Raw genomic sequence first — 20283 nt, forward strand, 5'->3', positions numbered from 1 at the left:
GATGGCATGCATTCTAAATACCCCTTCCCCTAATCTGCCCTCCCTTCTACCTCTCCCCCACTTCTCTTAACCCCTTCTCCTTCAATTTTCCTGTAGGGCAGGATAGATTTCTATAACCCATTTCCTGGATATCTTATTTCCCAGTTGCATGTGAAAACAATTTTTTTTTAACATTTGTTTTTAAAACTTTGGGTTCCACATTTTCTCCCTCCCTCTTTCCCCACCTATCCTCATTGAGAAGACAAGCAACTCGATACAGGTTATACATCATCATGTTATTCTTATGTGATTATTCCTCCCTTTGAATTTTATAATTTTATCTAGTTCTATTTTTTAGCCCATTGGCATTTTGATTAGTATTACATTAAATCTATAAAGTAATTTTTTTTAGGACTTTTGCCATTTTTATTACATTGGCTTGACACGATCATATGCATATATTAGATATCCCTCCAAAATATTGAAGTCAATCAATCAACAAATATTTATTAAACACCTACTATACATGCCAAGCTATGGGGACACATATTCAATGAATCAAATCAATCATTACATGGAGGTTACAGTACAATGGGAGAGACAACAGTTATATACATACATATATACATATATATATATATAATATATATATATATATATATATGAACAGATATGTATATGTGCACATAGACAATGGGAATGATAACAAATATAAAGAGAATGAGTACAAACAAAAAATTGTTAAATACAAAATAATTTGGCAAGAAGGGTGCTAGTAGTTGATCAGGAATCAGGATCAGGAAAAGCTTCATGTAGAAGGTGGTGTTTGAGAAGCATCTTGAAGGAAGAGATGGATTCTGTGAGAGAGAGGAGAGAAGTGTGTATGCTAGGCATGGGAGATAGCCTGAGCAAAGGCACAGAGATGGGAAATAGTTTTTATTTCACTTAAAGTTGTTTTTATGGATGTCTTTATGTAGATCTTGTATAGAATTTGGTAGCTTCCTTCCTAAGTATTTGATGTTGTTAGATTTTAATCATTATTTAAAGTAATTTTTCTTCTTATATAAGTGTATTATAGGTTTTATTAGTGATTATAAAACTGATCAGGTGGCTCCACTTTTTCTTTTCTCATTCTCTAATGAACTCTCTACAGTCTGGCTTTTGACCTCATCATTACACTGAAACTGCTTTCTCTAAAGTTACCAATGATCTCCTAATTACTAAATCCAATGGCCTTTTCCCAATCATCCTTCTTGACTTCTCTGAAGACTTTGCCACTATTGATCACTCTCTTCTTGATATTCTCTTCTCTCTATGTTTTTGGGACACTACTTTCTCCTGGTCCTCCTCCTATCAACTGACTGCTCCTTCTTAGTATCCTTTATAGATCTGCATCTGAGTGAGGCCAGATAATCATTAATATCTTACAGGGCTTGTCCTCACTTACCAGAGAGCCCTTATCCTTGGCATCTTCCTCTCTCTTTGACTACCTCTGCCTCTTAATTTCCTTAGCTTTCTCCAAAACTCAAGTCTTATCTTCTGCTGGAGGCCTTTTCCATCTCCACTTCCCTCCTCTGCACTAGCACCTTTCCATTTCGATTACCTTCTGCCTCCTCTATATGTAGGTACCTAATTATTTGCATGTTGTCTCCCTGTTATAATGCAAAGCCCTTCAGGACAAAATGATTTTTGCCTTTCTTTGTAGCTTTAGCATTTAGTTTAGTAGTGTGCACTTAAATACTTGTTGACCCACTGACAGTATTGTATGTGTTTTTCCTTTCTTTTACAGAAGCTAGCACAAATTCCTAGTCCCAGGAGAGAAAGAAAAAATAGGTTTCAAAGTCCTTCAAGGAATGAGCCTTGTGCTTTTAAATTACAATTGCATTGCAAATATAAGCCAATTATACACTGTACTGATCCAGCTGCTAATGATATTAACTTCTTTTAATGATACCCACTTTACAATAGAGACATGACTATCCAGAAGTATTTTTCACTGTTTTGATTGGCAATACTTTGCCAGAAAAGAAATTTCTTTGAAATAAATGGTTTTATTTAGATGGCATGTTAAAATATTTGTTAGTTTAAAAAATTTACTAGTATGGTTTTAGGGATGGATAATTGGTAGGTATCAGCATGGTTTGGAGGAGTAGACAAAGTTGAAACAAGAAATGAAGGCAGTGAGTTGGTGTCCTGTCTTTAGTGCTGCTAAATGTAGATTATAGGGATGCTAAGATGTAAATGTCAAAGGCTTGCTTACATAAGGCTCTCTGGAGCCCCAGAAAACCCTAGGATGTAATGATGGTCATCCTAGTACCATTATCCTCATTGATTTCTAAGTAGAGGACCCTATGAGATATAGCTCTTTGGGTTGCTTTGGATCCTGAGAAACTTCTTAAAATTCTGCTTTTCAGCATCTTTAGTGAGTCTTTCTCATTCCACCAAATGAGGCAGGCATGAAGTTTGATAATAACTAAACAAAACACTGTCAGGCACCACTGACTTGTCTGTCTCTTATAATCTCATTCTCAGGGCCTGGTGGCTTAAAACAAACTCAGAGAGAGGTTCAGAATACCAGTACTCCTATACAAGGAAACATGGAACTCACAACAAAGATAGTAAAGCTAGCCAGTTGACAGGAGATTTAAAACAAACTACAATGCAAACAGATATGGGGGAATTGGGTATTTTGTTGGGGTCCCAGAGGGAATAGGGCACTCCTCAACCAGTAAGGTCTCATGGGATTTTGTAGGGTTCTTATCTGGATCCAGCAAGACTAGACATCGGGTGCGGAGAGCAAAGAGGCTGGGGACTAGTTGGGGGGAGAAAAGACTCCTGGGGCTAGTTGATATTCAAACTACCCATTGGTGAGGAAAGGGTGTTTGGGCTACTGCTGCTGGTCTTACTCTAACAGGGTGACTTAGCTTCCATGTCAGATGTGTGCGAGCTTCTCTGGGGTGAAGGGGTCGGTGGAGCCACTGTATTCCTTGCACTTGAAGACCATAAGGTATCTTTCTTTTTGCCAATTTGCATTGTGACATTCTAAAGTTACTGACATAACCTTCTTTTCCTCAGTGCCTTTGGAAATCGTGGGTACTATGATTCAGGCAGAGAAGTCGTTTTGGGGTTAGCTGTATTCTATCCACATAGTTTAGAAGAAAGAGCCCTGGCCCAGGGGATTAGGATATTTAGTCCTTGCTTTGGCTCTGCTGTGGCTTAGGTTGGCCAAGTCACTTCTGATCTTTTGGGACTCAGAGGTTGAACCTCTGAGGTCCTTTCCAGCTCTAACATGCTCAGATTCTAAGGTACAGATTCAGTTTTTAGATTTGAATACTGTTGAATTTTTCAGGAGGTCATTCCTTAAATCTCCTCTCCCTATTACTCCAGACATTTTTCTTCTCTCTCTACTTGATAGCTTTAAGGGGGGAAAATCTAAAACCATTAACACAATGTTCCTCCCATGAGGCACTTTTTTTCTTTCTTAGGTCCTTTAGTTTGCTTTGAGTCACAGAGTTCTCAAAATTGTGGGACTTGGCTATAAGTCCCTACCATCATCAACATTATTAGCAGTGTCAAGAAATATTTTGATTGCTCACATGACCCATATTCAAGACAATTAAATAATTCAAGAAAGGGGAAATAATAGTAGAGGCCATCGAGCTAGAGAAGATCTTGAAGGGCATGATAATGAAAACCTTCATTGACTCAGCTCTTTGGGGGTTTTTATTTGCATTGTTTTATCCACTCAGGATCTAAGTATTTTTAAAAATTGATTTTTCTTCTATTATTAATACTAGGTATTTCAAATATATTTTTCAGAGAAGATGAGTGGTTGTTCCTATTTTCCTATGTTTTAGGATTTAGAACTGGTGGCAGGGACCTTAGAGATTGTTTAGAGTCTAGACCAACACTTCCATTTTGAAATGGCTTGACCAAGGAGGCTGAGTGGCAGAGCTAGTACTCAAACCTGAGTCCAGAGCCCCAGTCTAGTGTTTTTTTTTTCCCCATGACACCATGTAGTCTCCTTTTGAAGGTCACGCTTTTGAATGTTGTACTTGAGTTCATAGCCTTAAGTAACAGTTTGAATGAATTTAATTTATTAGTACCCACCATTAAACCTTTTCCTCTAACTAGTAACTGCTTTAACCCTTTGTGGATAGGCCACTGGACACAGAGTGGGAAAGACTTAAGTCGCTAGCTGTGTCATCCTAGGCAAGTTACTTATTCTTTCTATGCCTTAGTTTCTTCATCCATAAAATGAGGGACTCATTGACTCATAGGAACTCATAAACTCATAGACTCAATGACTTTTAAGGTCCTCTTAGTAAATTGTTTTCTCAGTAGATTAATTGCCATGGCTAAAAAAAATTCAGTACCCTTTTATTAAGCTTCTGCTGGTGATGACTCTCTCTGAATTGAGTTAGGTTGATTGAATTGCCAATAAAGAGTCTACTCCTGTCTTCCAAAAATGTAATCTTTCCTGCTTGGTAGGAACTTCCAGAGCTTGAAGCCTTCAAGCATCTACAGTTGGGTATCTGAGGAGAAATTAATGGAGTAATTAATTTTTCTTCTTTTCTTTTTAGGCGCCATCGTTGCCCACATATTCCTACCAAGATTTATGAACAATCAGAAAGCAAATGCCATCTTTCAGAGTACACAGAGAATTATGGTATTCATCAGTGTTATCATCCAAGAGAATCCTTCAAGCCCAAGTTAGAATATCAAAAAGGGTCTGTACCAATGGAAGGCGTCTCTACGTCAAAGTAAGACAATATAAATATCTTTTTATAGAGGGGGAGAAATAATAATTTATACTGGGATTATTCTTATGAAATGTCCTTATGGGATTCTACCTGTTACTAGAGAACTCTCACCTCTAACATCCCTAATCTTTTAAGATGAGTTGGAAGTTGGTCAGATTTCCTAGTTGTCTTTAGCTATAATAATATCTCCTGAGAGAAACCTGCTCAAAAAATGGGGAATATGCTTTAAAGGATGGGTTTGTAGAGGTTCTAATAATAATCTACTAAACAAAAAAAGGCCCAATAGGGCATTAAAGTTTTCAAGTGGTCTGGGTAGCAAAGGACCAGATTTCCTGGTAAGGCAGAACAGTCCTAAGCTGGACTTCCTGTTTCCATTTGGAGGAGTGTCCTGAAAATGTCCTGTGTCAAAGTCTGCTTTTTTATAGGTTGGAAGTATAGCAAACTTTCTGAAAGAATTTTGGCTAAAAAAACTGTTGCTTTCACAACGTATTTTCCCTATGTAGATTCAAAAGTGGAAGATCAGACAAATGAGGCAGGAGGAAATATGGTCTGCTGAAGCCATGCAGTGTAATGTGGTAGTTGAGGCATTCCATTGAGAGTTGAACCTGGGTTCTAATCTTGGCTGTAAGAGTCTAGGCAATTTTCTGAATCTCAATTTCTTCTTCTGTAAAGTGAGGATAAAATTTATATTATCTGATTCACAGAGCTTTTATGAGGAAAGTATATTGTAAACTTTAAAGTGCTGTGTGTGCATTATTATTGTGATAATTCTGGAACGGGAGATAGACATCAAAACTATAAGACATTTTGGGGATGGGAAGAGAACAGCACCCCAATCAGAGCAGTTCCAGGGGTTATCAAGAAAATGAAGGGAGATTACCCTGCTTAAGATAATTTTGAATTTGGTTACTTTCAATTTGTTTTCATAAATTATTTGAGCATTGGATTGAGAATATTCAACTGTGTTTGTAAACATTTAGTGACAACTAATTTTAGTGGCCCTTCTTTGGCCTTAGATCAATTGATAGAATAATTAGCAGAGGCAGAACTCTGTTTTTCAAGGATGCCATAATTGATTCAATCCAAAAAATAATGATTAAGCAGAAGGCACGGGGGACTGGTAAAAGTGAAAAATAGTTCCTGTTTGCAGGAAGATTATATCCTATTAAAGGGTATTATATACAAGCAGCTAAGTCACTGATATCTGCGGACACCTAGATGACTCAGTGGATAGAGTGCCAGGCCTGGAGTCAAGAGGACCTGAGTTCAAATCTGGCTTCAGACAAGTCACTTAACCCATTTGCCTTGATTTCCTCATCTTTAAAAAGAGCTGGAGAAGGAAATGGCAAACTACTCCAGTATTCTTGGCAAGAAAACCACAAATGAGGTCATGAAGAGTTGAACGTGACTGAAATGACCCAACAAGAACAACGACAACTGATATCTGGAGGAGGGAGAGAATACTAATAATGTTATTTCTGGAGGAATCAGGAAAGGCATGCTTAGGAGTGAGCATTTGAGTTGAATCTTGAAGGTACGCATCCTAAGAAGTGACAGGGAGGAGAGAGAACATTTTAGGGTTGGGCAATAGTTTATAAAAGGTAGGAGATGGAATCCCGAATTGGGTGACCAGCATGTAGGCCAACTTAGTTACATGTCGGGATGTAATATGGACTAAATCTGGAAAGGTAGGCTGGAATCTGATGGTGTAGGACTTTTAAATGTCAAGCTAAGGGCTTTGTATTTTGCCTTAGGGGTATTAAGTAGCCACAGAAGCTTCTTGAGGGGCGTTGTGGTTTAGTTGGGAGAGTGGTCAGACCACATCTACACAAGTGCGTTCAGTTATGGGAGCCGCACTGAGGGAGGATGTTGGTTAAGTTAGACAGCGTTCAGAGGACCAGCCACTAGAATGGTGAACTGTTTTGAGAGTATGTCACATGAAGATCTGGGGATGTTGAGCTAAAAGGTAAATTTAGTCTTGACATGAAGAAAAACTTCTTAACTATAAGAACTATCTGGAAATGGAATTTATTACTTTGTAGATAAGGAAACTGAGGCTCAGAGAGCTTAAGTGATTTGCCTGGGTTCATATAACTAGTAAGTGTTGGAGGCAAGATTTGAATCCAGATCTCACTTGCTCCAAGTTTAAGACTCATAGGATTGCAGGTTCATAGAATTTAAGGGTTGAAAAGGGACCTCAGTAGCCAAGTCGTTCAACCCATGATTAAAAAGGGGTGCCTCCTACAGTATTACAGACAAAGGGTCATCGGGCCCTTACCTGGAACACCTTCAAGGAGTAAGAGCCTCGAAAGCAACCCATTGGGGAAAGAAGACCAATTTGGAGCCCATTTGCAATAGTTCGGATGAGATGATGAGTACCTAATGTAGGATGGTGGTCATGGGAGAGCAGAGTAGGGATGAATAAGTATGTGCCACAGCTGGTTAACAATGAACATTTGGCAGAGGTGCTGGCTTCTGTTGGACTAGAGTCCCCAGTCCTTGGTCCTCGAGGCACTGCTGCTGGTTGGGCTCCAATAGCCTCCCTGGGCTTGGGACGTCCAGATTCCTTGGATGCTGGCCAAGACTGGAAACTCCATTCTGTGTTCCTAGAGTGGAAGAGAAAGAATGAAAAGGCCAAAAACCCAGGCCCATTTCTCTGGGGCCACCTGGTCTCAGATTGGGCGGCAGAAGGGAAGGAAACCCTAAAGCTCTCCCACCTCACCTACTACACGGTCTTACCAGCTACAAATGAATGCATGAATGAAGTGTTTATGGAGTGCTTACTATGGTGAAGCACTGCGCTGAGTGCTGGGAATACAAAGAGAAAAGCAAGACAGTCCTTGCTTTAAAGAACCCCCCATTCTGTTGGGTTGACAACACATATAGAATGCTGCAGCCAAAAGTCAATTGGAGAGATCCCATGTTCCTTAGTAGCAGTAGCAGTAGCAAAGCCCATGGTAACCAGAGTCACCTTACTCCCCTAGACAGGAATGCAGCAAAGCCTCAGCTGATGCTGAATCAGGCTATTTTGAAGCCTCTAAGAGTTCTAGCTCTGAAGCCTATGGAATGTCTCCTTCCAGCTACTTGGTAGGTCAACACTGAGTGACCATGCATGTTCCAGTCCTCATGATTCTCCCAGAAGCAGTTCATAGCCTCTTCACATGGACAGATGCTATCTTTGGTGGTTTGGGCATGTACCAGGTCTCTATTACATAGGGACTGAGGGTGAGGTTGAGTCAAAGATATCTCTGAGGCTATGAGACTAAGTGACAAGAGACTAGTTAGGTATCCAATACATCCTCACAGAATTGCAGCCCATTGTAACTAGAAGTAGATAATTTAGTGCCATCAGGTTATAGATGAGGAAACTGATTCCCTAAAAGGGGAAGTGACTTGTGATGCTGTGCACTCACAGTCAGTGGCAAAGCTGAGACCAGAATGATTGATCCTCAGGGCAGGGCTCTATCCGCCATGCAGTGGAGTAATTGTTCCAACCAGGGAAATGGAAAATTAAGGCAGACGTAGGTTTGCTTATTAAAATTTGAAAAATATATATTTTCAATTAATGAGCATTTATTTTCTCTCCCTCTCACCTCCCCCTCTTCATGGGGGAAAATAAAGGAAAATAAAACCCTTATATAACAAATATGCATTTGTAGTTAAGCAAAACACATCCATACCGGCCAGCCGTATCCAAAAATGTATGTTTCATTTTGCATCTCTGTCAGGAGATGGGGTAGCATGATTTAGTTTTCAGTTTCTTTAGGAAAAGATTTATCTCTCAGTGTATCTGGCATCCAGTGGAGGGTTGGGTGGATTAGAGGCCCTGCAAGAATTTCTTTCCACTGCCTTATTCACTTTCCACCCCAACACACACACAAGTACTTAATTGCCCACGTCACTTAATTCTGCTGGGTCTCATTTTCCTCATCTCTAAAATGAGAAAGTTGAACTAGATAATTTCTAAAGTCTTTTCTACTCATAAGTCTTATTTATAGAGCATGTATAAAGCACCTAGTATGTGCCAAGCACTGTGCTAAATCCCAGGGCTACAAATACAAGCAAACAAGATAGTTCCTTGTGCTCAAGGAGATTTTATTCTAATGAGGGAAGACAGCACACAAAGAGGAACTGGAAAGGAGATGAGGAAGGGTACCTAGGAGATAGCAAGGAGGCTTTTGAGGAGGATGGGAAGGTCCTGAGAGTGAGATGTAAATGAGGTGAGGTGTGGTTGGAGCTTTCTGGAATGATGCCCCTTCTAGAAAAGGAGTCGCCAATAAGGACAGCAGGGCTTCGGGGTCGAGGTTTCTCTGTGGTGGGATGTCAGCTATTGAGGAGACTACCAGAGTGTGAGTCAATCATATGCTTCTGTGATCTAGGTCTTATCATTTCTAAAATCAAACCCAGCCCTCAGACCTGAAACCATGGGTCCCTTAAACCCAGCTGAGTCAGAAGCCATGATCCTTACCCTCAAAAGAAGGGGTTTGTGAGAGAGAGGAAGCAAAAAGGAAGTTTTATGTGTTGGTTAGAAGTGGCAACTCAGCTTGCTCCTTCATATTCTTTTTCTTCTTGTTCTTGTGAAGACTTCCTTTGTTTATTTAGCATCTTTCTTCTCTTATCCCTCTGGATGAAGAAGCTTCTCCAAGGGATCTTGCCAGCCAAACCTAGTTATATGGAGTCATAAAAAGTTGGGAAAAAAACCAACCTTTTCCCGGAGATATAGCCACTGGGACATGTACTGGAGTTGAATATCTGAACAGAAGTCATTCTAAATAGTCTAGGGAGTCCTGGGGATGTTGGTGGGGAGGGAGAAGGAGGGGAATCTTTTCCTTGGAATGTTAGAGGAGGCAGATGTTACCAATCATGTGGCATCTCAGAGATCACTAAAAATGAGAGTTCTAATTGTATTTAAAATTTCAGCTAACAAATGAACTATGCAAATATCAGTTGGAAGCATGCAACCCAGAATTCATAATGCCTGCCCTGGAAATTCAGAAAATTTTTTTTGGAGAAGTCTTTGTAGTGGTCCATAAACAGAGATGAAGAGGGGAACCCTATATTTTGGCAAGCAGACAAACTGAACCTGCCTCATCTGTGGGTGCTAAATTGAACTCTCCTGGCTACCTGTAAAATGAAATTTGCCCAGTGGACGATCTTAAATTATTCATTATCCATGTTATGTATGATGATAAATATCCTATACAATCATGAATTTTAAAAAGCTTAAAAAATTTCTATAGATGTAAAAAATCACCTAAATCAACATTTGGTCAAAGGGAAGGGACAGAGGTGTTGAAGATGTTTCAAAACTAAACCTTAAATGATTATAAGGACTATATAGAAGGGCTATTTGTAGTGGAAAGACCAATAGATTTGGTATCTGAGGGGCTATTCTAATCCTGGATTAGCCACTTACTAGCTATAGGATCTTGGGCAAATCACTTCCTCAGTTAATGAGTAATTTAGCATTAACTAAACACCACCTTGCCTACAAAGGTCTATATAGTTAAAGCTATAGTTTTTCTAGTAGCAATGGATGAGTGTGAGAGTTGGACTCTAAGGAAATCTATGCTTTCAAATTGTGGTGCTGGAGAAGACTTTTGGGAGCCCCTTGTAAAGCAAGGAAATCAAATCAGTCAATACTTAAAAGAAACTAATTCAGGCTATTCACTAGAAGGTAAAATACTGAAGCTGAAGCTTAAATATTTTGGCTACATAATGAGAAGACCGGACTCATAGGAAAAGATCCTCATGTTGGGAAAGAGTGAAGGCAAAAGGGAAAGGGGATGGCAGAGGATGAGATGGATAGTAGATGGTATCATGGAAAAAATGAACACGAGCCTCCACAGGCTTCAAGAGATGGTGGAAGATAGAAGGGCCTGTCAAGCTATGGTCCTTGGGGTCATGAAGAATCAGACAAGACTGAATGACTGAACAATAATATTATGTGGTGGGCATTGTTCTAGGGTCTAGAGAAACAAAGACAAAAGTGAGACAGTCCCTGCCCTCAGGGAGCTTACCAGTAAGTAATGTAGTAAGAAACTACATTAGAGGATAAGAGACTGAATCTGTGATTTCATTGATATAGGGAACTCATTATTGAGGAAATTTTTTCTATCAAAGCAGTTCAGCACACACCATACAATTTATACTATTAGAGAGTTACTTAAATCACTGAGAGGTTAGATGACTTACCCAGGGTCACATAGCCAGTATCTGTCAGAGGTGAGACTTGAACTCAGGTCTTCCAGGATCCATAGCCCACTCTCCATCCATTATACCATGCTGCCTTACATATACAGGTACACTTGGCTGCCATGGCCCTCACTGCGTGAAGACCAGGTAAGTTATGTATCTCCTCTTCCCCAGGGTTCTGTGTTACTTTTAAAAGGATTGGGGTGTTTATAGTTCTCTGCAAATGTCTCCAGCTCCCTCCCATAGAAATCCCCCAAGTGTAGGGAGGGTCCCCTGCACCACTGTTCCATTTAGCCACTAACAGTTGGATTAGCTTTTACAAAGAAATATTTACTTCAAAAGTTAAAATCAGAAATACACAAACTTACTCTCCCAATATGTGAGAGACATAATTCTCCTTCCCTTTTGTACCCGCTCAGTCTCTGTGAGGCTGGGGGTGGGGGGGGATGCGGGGAGGAAGAGAATCAGGTTCATAGTTTAGCCTCATTCCTATATAGTCCCAGTTCCAAGTCCAGAATTCCTTTTGTGGTCATATTTCGGGCACCCTGGCTTCTCTGGGCATCTCTGTTAGGCTGGCTGGTTCGCTGCACCAACCCAACCTTAATCTTGGCTCCAAGGTCACCATGTCTTGGACTCCCAGGTTTGGTAGGGATCACCACCTCCACACAAAGCTTGAGAAGGATGTATAAAACAAAACAGAACCAATTCTCTGAGCCATGGTAAAAGAGGGAGCAGAGGAAGAAAGTCCATCCATTCTCACTGGCTCAGTTCATGATGTCCCTGCTTGTGATTTTCACTCTCTGGATGAAGGAGGAAAGAAGCCCACAGGAAAGAGTGTGAGCCAGAAAAGCAGCAGAAAGAGATTGTCTCAGTCTCACTAGTTTTAAAGATTCTGACTGTCCTGTATATGTAGCCAATCAAAGGAAGCTTCCTCCACCCAACTGATACAATACAGAGTGCTCCCAACATAGGAGATCTGGGTGTGCCCAGGTAAGCCCCCATAGGGATGCCTTCATGTTGGGGGAACTGGGCATTCTTCTGAGGTCCCACAAAATAGATTCCAGGTGATTTTGTGGGGAACGTAAAAGCTGATGGGGTGGGGAGAGAGGGAGGTCAAGAAAGCCTTAACGGACAAGATAATACATGAGCTGAATCTTGAGCAGAGTCTAAGAGATAGAAGTGAGGAGAGAATGAATTCCTGGAATGGTAGGACAGCTAGTGCAAAAGCAAAGAGAGGAAGTTGGAGTGCTTGTGTATGAAGAGCAATAAGAAGGCCATTTTATCTCAAAGGTAGAATGTATAAAAGGGGGTGGAGCCAGGTTGAGATGTATAATATACACATAGAATTTATATTTTATCCTAGAGATAATAGGGAGAAAATGGAGTTTATGGAGTAGGTGAAGATGAGTGACATGGTCTGACCTGAAATTTAAAAAGAAAGTCACTTTGGCAGTTGTATGGAGATGATTTAGAGTTGAGGAAGGGAGACCAATTAGGAAGTTCTTATCCTTTGTTTCCTTCAAAATTCAGGTCAAGCCCCACTTTTCTAAATGAAGTGTTTCCTGATAGTTCCTAGTGCCTACCTTCTCCCAAATTATCTCATTTATTTTGTATGTAATTTGTATATGTATGTGTATATAAATATACATATATTTGTTTACATATTATCTCCCTCAGAAAAATGTAAGCTTCATTGAGAAAAATGAAGGCAGTGACTGTTTCCGTTTTGTGTTTGTATCCAAGCATCTAGTACAGTGCCTGGAACATGGTAGACATTCAAGCATACTTACTGATTGGTGGCTGTGCAAGTGGAGAAAAGGTAATGGATGAGAGAGAGATTGTGGAAGTAGAAAATACGAGATTTGGCAACTGGTTAAATATGTGGGGTGAGAAAGAGTGAGGAGTGAAGGATGAGTTCTTGAACCTGGATGACTGATACCCTTCGTAGAAATTGGGAAATACAGAAGAATTCTAAGTTTTTTGGGAACAATGATGAGTTCTGTTTTGGGCATGTTGAGTTTGAGAAACCTATAGGACATAATGGCAGAAATGTCTAAAAGGCAGTTTGTGATATGCTACTGGAGTCAGGAGTGAGACTAGGTCTGGGTGTCATCAATTTAGAGATGATAATTAAACACGTGTTGAGCTGATGAGGTCACAAAAGAGCATAGAGAGGGAAGAGAGTCTAGGACAAATTGGAAAGTATAACAGCATTGGAAAGTGGTGATGGTATGGGAAAGGAATGAAAGCAGAAAGAGATTGGAGGTTAGAGTGAGGACAAAAAATTGCTAAGAATGAAGAATAAGTTTAGGAGAAGTAAGGTCTAAGGAGAGATGCAGTAATAGTAAATTATGTCTGGACAAAAGAGTTTCAGAATTCTTGATCTTGGCAAAAGAATTCCTGTGGAGATAAAACAATCAAAAAGTGTGAATATTCCTGTGTGTGGCTGAGGAGGAGTGGAGATGCAGGTCCCAAAGAGTTGAGTAGATTAAGGAACTTAGATTAGAGTGTTTCCTCATTTATAAAATTGAGAAAATTATGTAGATGTTCTTTAAGGTAGCTTCTAGTCTAAATCCTACTCTCCTATGATCTTGTGACCTGGGATTGACAGTAAACTAAGAAAAGGTGGCAGGAGCATGGCATCTATACCCAGTGCCTTAAAGTAAGGGACAAAAGGGAGAGAAACAAAAAAACTCTCCCTTTCTTACTGTGATCTCAGAAGGAAAAATAAAGGGAAAACAAGTCCAAAGAATCTCACAATAGTTTTTATTATACCCTTAGAAATCATGGAATTCCACTTAGACATTGGAGGAAATTACCAATCAATTCAGTTCAAAAAACATTTAGTAAGTACCTACTGTGTGCCAGGCATTATTAAGGGCAGGGGATACAAGTAAGAAAAAGAGAGACAGTCTTTGCCTTCAGAAAGTTTACAATCTAATGGGGGAAGACAATATACAAAAAGGGGAGAACTGGTGGCAGACACCAAGGTGGGGTACCTGTGGGTTTGTGAGGCTGAAGCTAAACAGGAGATGCTGATGAACATTGTAATTACCCAGCAGCCCTTTATAAAGGAATGCTTTGGGAAGAGTTTAATGTTCTACCCTCCCTGCCTTCAGCTCTCTAACCAAAGGGGGAGAGGGAACTGAGAAGTTGAGAAGGTATTGAGTATCAAAACCTGAGTTTAAGTGAGTCAATCCTGAATCATACCTTTAGCCCTTTTCCTTCTAGCCTTGGTTGGTGGACCTTGAAAGGAGCATGTGACCTGGGTAATTACTGAGAGCCAGATAATATGGAGCATATTTGTCACAGAAGAGCTGGGATATGGCTGGAACACCCAACCCCTAAGGCCCTGAAACAATGTTCTATGTCTTGTTTGGTGAGTGTTCACCATCACCTCTAGGATGGTGAATGTGTAAGTAAGAACTCTTATTACCCAGAATGGCCAGGCTTAGTTTTTGAGGTTGAGCCCAAGGTAGCTTGGCAGCCTGCTTCTGGCAGTGGTATGATGCGGTGGTTGGTTGCTTGGCTTGATGGTAAACCCAAACACAAAAACACCTGGCTTCTGGAAAGGTTATCATCACAGCATGGGATACTATTAGAATAGCACATGACTCTTACTGCTCATAAATCTTAAAAAGCTTGCAATTTACAGCACATGCCACATGAGGGAAATGCTTGTTATTTTCAACCATTTTTAAATGTGAAACTATTTCTACCAACTCTTGGATGCTTTCTTACAAAGGATCTGCCTTTAGCTAGATTGACTGAAACTAAATTTATAGGTACAACTAAGAGAGTTATACTACATGCTTCTTTTTCATTAGTGAAATTCTGTCATGTGAAATACTGTTTATGAGCAGCAGTTTTGGTGTAGTGGAAAGGGCACTGGACTGAGATTTCTAATCCCAATTTCCACTCTAGTTAGCCATGACCTCGAACAATTCACTTCTCTTGGAAGTGAATAGCCTCTGAATAGCAACTCAGTTTCCCCATCTATAAAGTGACAGGGTTGAACTGGATGCTTTATAAGGTCACTTTCAGTTCTGATAGTCCATGATTATAGGGAACTAAGACACAAATGTTCTGAGATGCTACTCTGGTCCAGTTTTGTCATCTATACATGGAATATGGCTCTTCCTCATCTCTACCTCATACAATTCTCCCCCTCCCAACTTTTTTCCCTTCAAGGCATTATTAAAGCACCTCCTTCTACATGATCTCCCAACTATTAGTGCCATCTTTATCTATCTTATAATAACTACTTTTTACTTATAATATTTAATATTTGTTTAGAATTACATATATCCTTGGTGTTGCCCCATTAGATTGTACTTTGCTAGTAGGGCTTATTTTACTTTTTTGCATTTGTATCCCCAGTATCTATTACAGTGCTTGGCATATTTAGGCACTTTAATAAATACTTGCTGACTGATTGATCTGTTAATAATGTTTCTACTAGTTAGGAATTAATTCTGCAGATGGGAAAAGTTAATTATTTTGGAGAAGAACCTAGCCCATATTGGAAAGGTGAGGTTCTGTACCTTTTTCCTATTGCAGTCCTAAAATGAGTCACATCAGGTGGGATAAAGTTAGAAGGGAAAAAAGACCCTGCCAGAAATATGACTGGAAGGCCTACCACCCTTGATCTTTTTTTTTAATTAAATTTTTTTTTAATCAATGAACAAGATTCCATCTTCTTGCCCTCTTTCCTTCCCTTCCCCCACTGAAAAAGAAAGAAAAATAAAACCCATGCAACAAATATACATAGTCAAGTAAAACAAATGGCCATATTGGCCATATTGCCAAAATATTTGTCTCAGTCTGAGTCCATCATCTTTCCATCATTAGGCAGGTAGCATGTCTTATCATAATCTTCTGGAATTGTGGTTAGCCATTGTATTGTTCAGAGTTTATAAGTCTTTCAAAATTGTTTGTCTTTATAATGTTGTTATTGCATATATTGTTCTTCTGTTTCTGTTCATTTCATACAAGTCTCTCAGGTTTCTCTAAAACTATCGCCCTCACCATTTTTTAATATGACACAATAGTATTCCATTACAATCATATATTATAATCTGTTTAGCTGTTCCCCAGTTGATGTGTGCATCCCCCTTAGTTTCCAAGGCCTTTGCTAGTACAAAAAGTGTTGCTGAAAGTATTTTTATACATATGGGTTTCTTTGAACTTTTGGGGAATAGACTTGTAATAATGGTATTACCAACCCTTAATTTTAAAGAGGGAGCCTTAAAAGGGAGCCCACTGGGGCAATATTTTATAAAGGATGAAAGGTAAAGTTGGATGAAAGTTGAGATGAGCACAAGGTAGGTCTGGTTAAAATTTTTAAAAAGGTGGTATAACATACGTATTGGCATTAGGGAAAATGTGAACATGACTTCCCAATTTCCACATCTATCCCTTGCTTGGTAAGGGAATATGGCAATATTCTAGGGAGATTAGCCTGGAAAAGGCAAGAAAAAGAATCCATGGAAAAAGATGATAGTAATAATTATAGCTACTGTTAAGACATAAAGGGAAATTGGACTTTAAAAAGAAAGAGGATGAGCATAGTATTGTAACCTTAAGACTTAATGGCCATGAATTATAAAGGGAGTTCCCCTTGCCAGCCGATGTTAACATCAACATGGTCTTTGTTTTGCTGGAGCAAGGAAAGGAGGCACCATTCAGTAGAAGGTTGTGGTCCTTCTCTCTCCTTCCTGCCCCAGTCTGGCTCTTAACCCCTTCACTGAGAAAGTAGTAGGGAAATTAGAAAAGAGATATGTGGCTCTGTCTACCCCGAGACCCAGAATTGTTCCCCACCAGCTAAACAAAAAGATCCAGGGTAGGTAATAACTTCATTGGCCATTAGAAGAATAGTTAACATTTAGAATAGTTAACATTTATATTAGTGCTTACTATATACCAGGTCCTGTTCTGAGCACTTTATAATTATTATCTCTTTTGATCCTAGCAACAACCCTGTGAAGTGGGTGCTATTATTATTCCCATTGTACAGATGAGGAAACAGAAGTTAAGTGACTTACTCAGGGTCATGCAACTTTAGAGAAGTGGGTTCACAACACAGTCTTTCTGACTTACCTCTTCTCATATTTGACAGGCTGAAGGGAGAAGAGAAGAGGAGAGAGGAGACATGCATCTGACATCTACTTGAGGCCTTGGGCCTTGCCCATTAAAAAAAAAAAGAGAATCTCCTAGTAATCCTATCAGTGGGAGGGTGCAACCCAGAGAAACCCTTTTATTCTTTACTTAGTGTGTTTCTACATTGCTGAGAACCTCACTTATTCATCTTATTAATTAATTAATTAAGCTCACCTAGTTGGGTGAGCTCTAGGAATATCTTATATTGTTAATCATGTCAAGAAGCTGTGATTTCATGAGTGTATTCCCTCTTATCATGTAGATCACAACTATTCCATTATATCTTAGTTAGGTGGTTCTAGTGACAGGACAGGCCTTTCTCTCCAGACTTAGCCGTGTTGCTTATTGGATGAGACACAAGGTTCACTAAGCTTATATTTGAAGACTTTCCATAGCTGTAGGACCCAACGGACTTTCTGCTCTGCAGTCTGTAGCCTTCAAATATCCAGAGGCACTTCTACAGCATATTGAGACATCAGAGTAGGATTTTAATGGATATTGGTGGGTGGGAGTGGGAAACACCCAGCTCCTTTTAGCAATTACTTTAAGAATGGAGATTTCATAAAGGTTTCTCTTAGATCATAAAATCATAGATTTATATTATAACCTTCTGAACTCATGTAATCCAACCACCGTAATTATACAGAAAAAGAAACTGATGCCCAGACAATAAAGTGATCTGCCAAAGGTGTTGTATAGCTAGTAAATGGCAGAGCTGATATTTGAACCTGGGTTTTCTGACTGCAAATGCTGCATACCCTGCTGCCTCTCCATACAAGAGTGCTTGATTTTAGGGATCAAATCATATGTATTCGCAAGTAGTCAAATGGGTCAGTAAATCATTGCTTTGAGTGTTCCCTCCTAATAATCTGCTTCATTATATGGATCAAAACCCATCCAATATTTTCTCATATTCTTATTGGAGTCAAAATAGTCATGTTTTTTTCTTTGCCAAGGCCTAGTACCTTTTTTTTTTTCAAACCCAAAATAAAACTTTAAATATTTAAATTTCGCTATCTCCTAATGTTGCCAAATTCTAAATCTCCATTTTTCATCCCCTCGACCTACAGCTGAACCTAATGCTTTTAGTGGGTATAATCATGGAGAGTTTATTAATTTCATTATTTGAGCATAACAAATGGACGCATTCTTTCTTCCCATGGTCACTAACATACATATGCTGAAAATTACTTAAACCACCAGCAGAGGAACATCACTGGGCCAGGAGAGGGTTCTTGGGCAGCCAAACCAAGGTGGAGATGACACTAGTGTGGAAAAAGATTTCTTGGCCACTTTGAAGCCCCTTCCTCATCATCTCCATTGTGTCTGTAGCTGGCTTTATTCCTTTCTGCCGTATGTTCCTTTTCTAAAACCTTTTCCCATCATAGAAACATAGCATCAGCAATTTAGAGTTGGATAATCTGTGAGGCCATAGGTCTAGCCTTCCTCATGTAACAGGTGAAGAAACTGTGCTTGGCACAGAGATCACAATGCCTCCCCAAAAATCGCCCAGCTAATAGTTGTCCCAGTTTGGACTTGACTCAGGCCTTCCAGACTCCACATACCAGCACTCTATGTACCACCTGGCTAAAGTCTTCTTCCTTAGCAGTCTTCTTTAATCTTTGCTTGATTTTTATCTTAGCTTTTGGCCTCCTATATTGGGTAATTTTTGTAGCTACATAAATAGAGTGTATTTAATTAAAACTTAATAATAGCTGGGCTTTATCTAGCACTTTAGAAATATAAAGTGTTGGGGGCAGGTAGGTGGTGCAGTGGATAGAGCTGTGGCCTTGGAGTCAGGAGGACCTGAGTTCAAATGTGAACTCAGAGATTTGACACTTACTAGCTGTGTGACCCTGGGCAAGTCACTTAACCCCAATTACCTCACCAAAACAAACCAAAAAAGCAACAAAGTCTTTTGCTCACATCATCTCATTGGATCCTCTCCCAAATCCTATGAGAATCAGAAGTGCAAATACTATTATTTCAATTTTACAGATGAGGAAATTGAGGCTGAGAGGATGTGCTAAGTGACCTTTCTTTGACCATATAGCTAGTGAATGGCAGAGATAGCCTGTGAACCTAATCTTTCTGACTCCAAGTCCAGTTCCTTTCTGCTGCATCATGTCTTTGATCATTTCCTTTTTTATTAGATCATAACTCATAGTGAGTACTTGAGAAGGAGTGGCTGAAAATTGTATTTGAGGAATACGAGGTAGATAGTACAGTCACTACCAAGTGAACAAGAACTTTGTACAATGGACAGAGCAATGGATTTGAAATCAAAGGTAGTTCCAATCCAGATTCTGCTACTGCTCACTACTTGTGTTATTTTGGGCAAGTCTGGGCCTCAGTTTGCTCATTTGTAAAATGAGGAGGTTAGGTTAAACAATCTCTAAAATCCCTTTTAACTTTAAATCTATGACCTTATGAACTAAAGGTCTGAGTGACAACTGAGGAAACAGAAACATTTTTATTTTATGTGGTCTATAGGATATAATATTTTACATGACAATGGGGATATGTAGTTATGTTATAACTCGATATATGTTACAGCTAATGTCTTCGGGAGGGATTGTGTGCTTAAGCTTATTCTATTGAGAGGTATTTTGTTTTTGTTGAAGAAAGGAAACTTTTTTGCTTTGGTAAATTAAAAATGTTTATATTTCAGTGAAGATACTTGCATCTTATACTTCTTGCTTTTCACTTCAGGAAACAAGATTTGGTTAAAACTTCCATTTACTAAGGGCAGAAGAACTTTTTTGGACAAACATTTAACCTTTGGAAAGAGAATAGTACTTAAAGTACAATCCTCAAATTTGCTAATTGTGCTTTCTTGTTTCAATGATTAATCAATTCTCTGTCTTCAGTTGTAATTGTTAACTACTTAATAGGCAACTTTATGAGAGGATGTAAGTACTAAAGAATTTTATACTTGTCATGCTTTGCCATTTGACAGATAATTCTGGGTTAGAGTGAATACATCGATTCTGAATTCTTTACTCTGTACCATAGGGTCATTATGTATTTGAGGCCATCCATACCTAGGGCAGCTAGGTGGTGAAGTAGATAGAGTGCTGGACTCATCTTCATGAGTTCAAATCCAGCCCCGGGCATGTACTAGCTGTGCAACCCTGGACAAATCACTTAAACCTGTTTGCCTCAGTTTCCTCATCTGTAAAATGAG

At 39.4% G+C, this 20283-nt stretch overlaps 1 protein-coding gene across 1 annotated transcript in view; it reads left to right on the forward strand.

Moving 5' to 3' along the window:
- The window catches only part of SAXO1 (stabilizer of axonemal microtubules 1), a 112576-nt gene that overhangs the window by 76447 nt on the left and 15846 nt on the right, over nt 1-20283 (forward strand). Inside the window, exon 2 of the mRNA XM_021002203.2 lies at nt 4563-4742. Within this exon, the coding sequence (XP_020857862.1) occupies nt 4563-4742 (180 nt within the window). The remainder of the gene's footprint in view (nt 1-4562; nt 4743-20283) is intronic.

Source organism: Phascolarctos cinereus, unplaced genomic scaffold (genome assembly GCF_003287225.1).
Source record: "Phascolarctos cinereus isolate Bilbo 61053 unplaced genomic scaffold, phaCin_HiC Scaffold_4;HRSCAF=312, whole genome shotgun sequence".
Lineage (NCBI taxonomy): Eukaryota > Metazoa > Chordata > Mammalia > Diprotodontia > Phascolarctidae > Phascolarctos > Phascolarctos cinereus.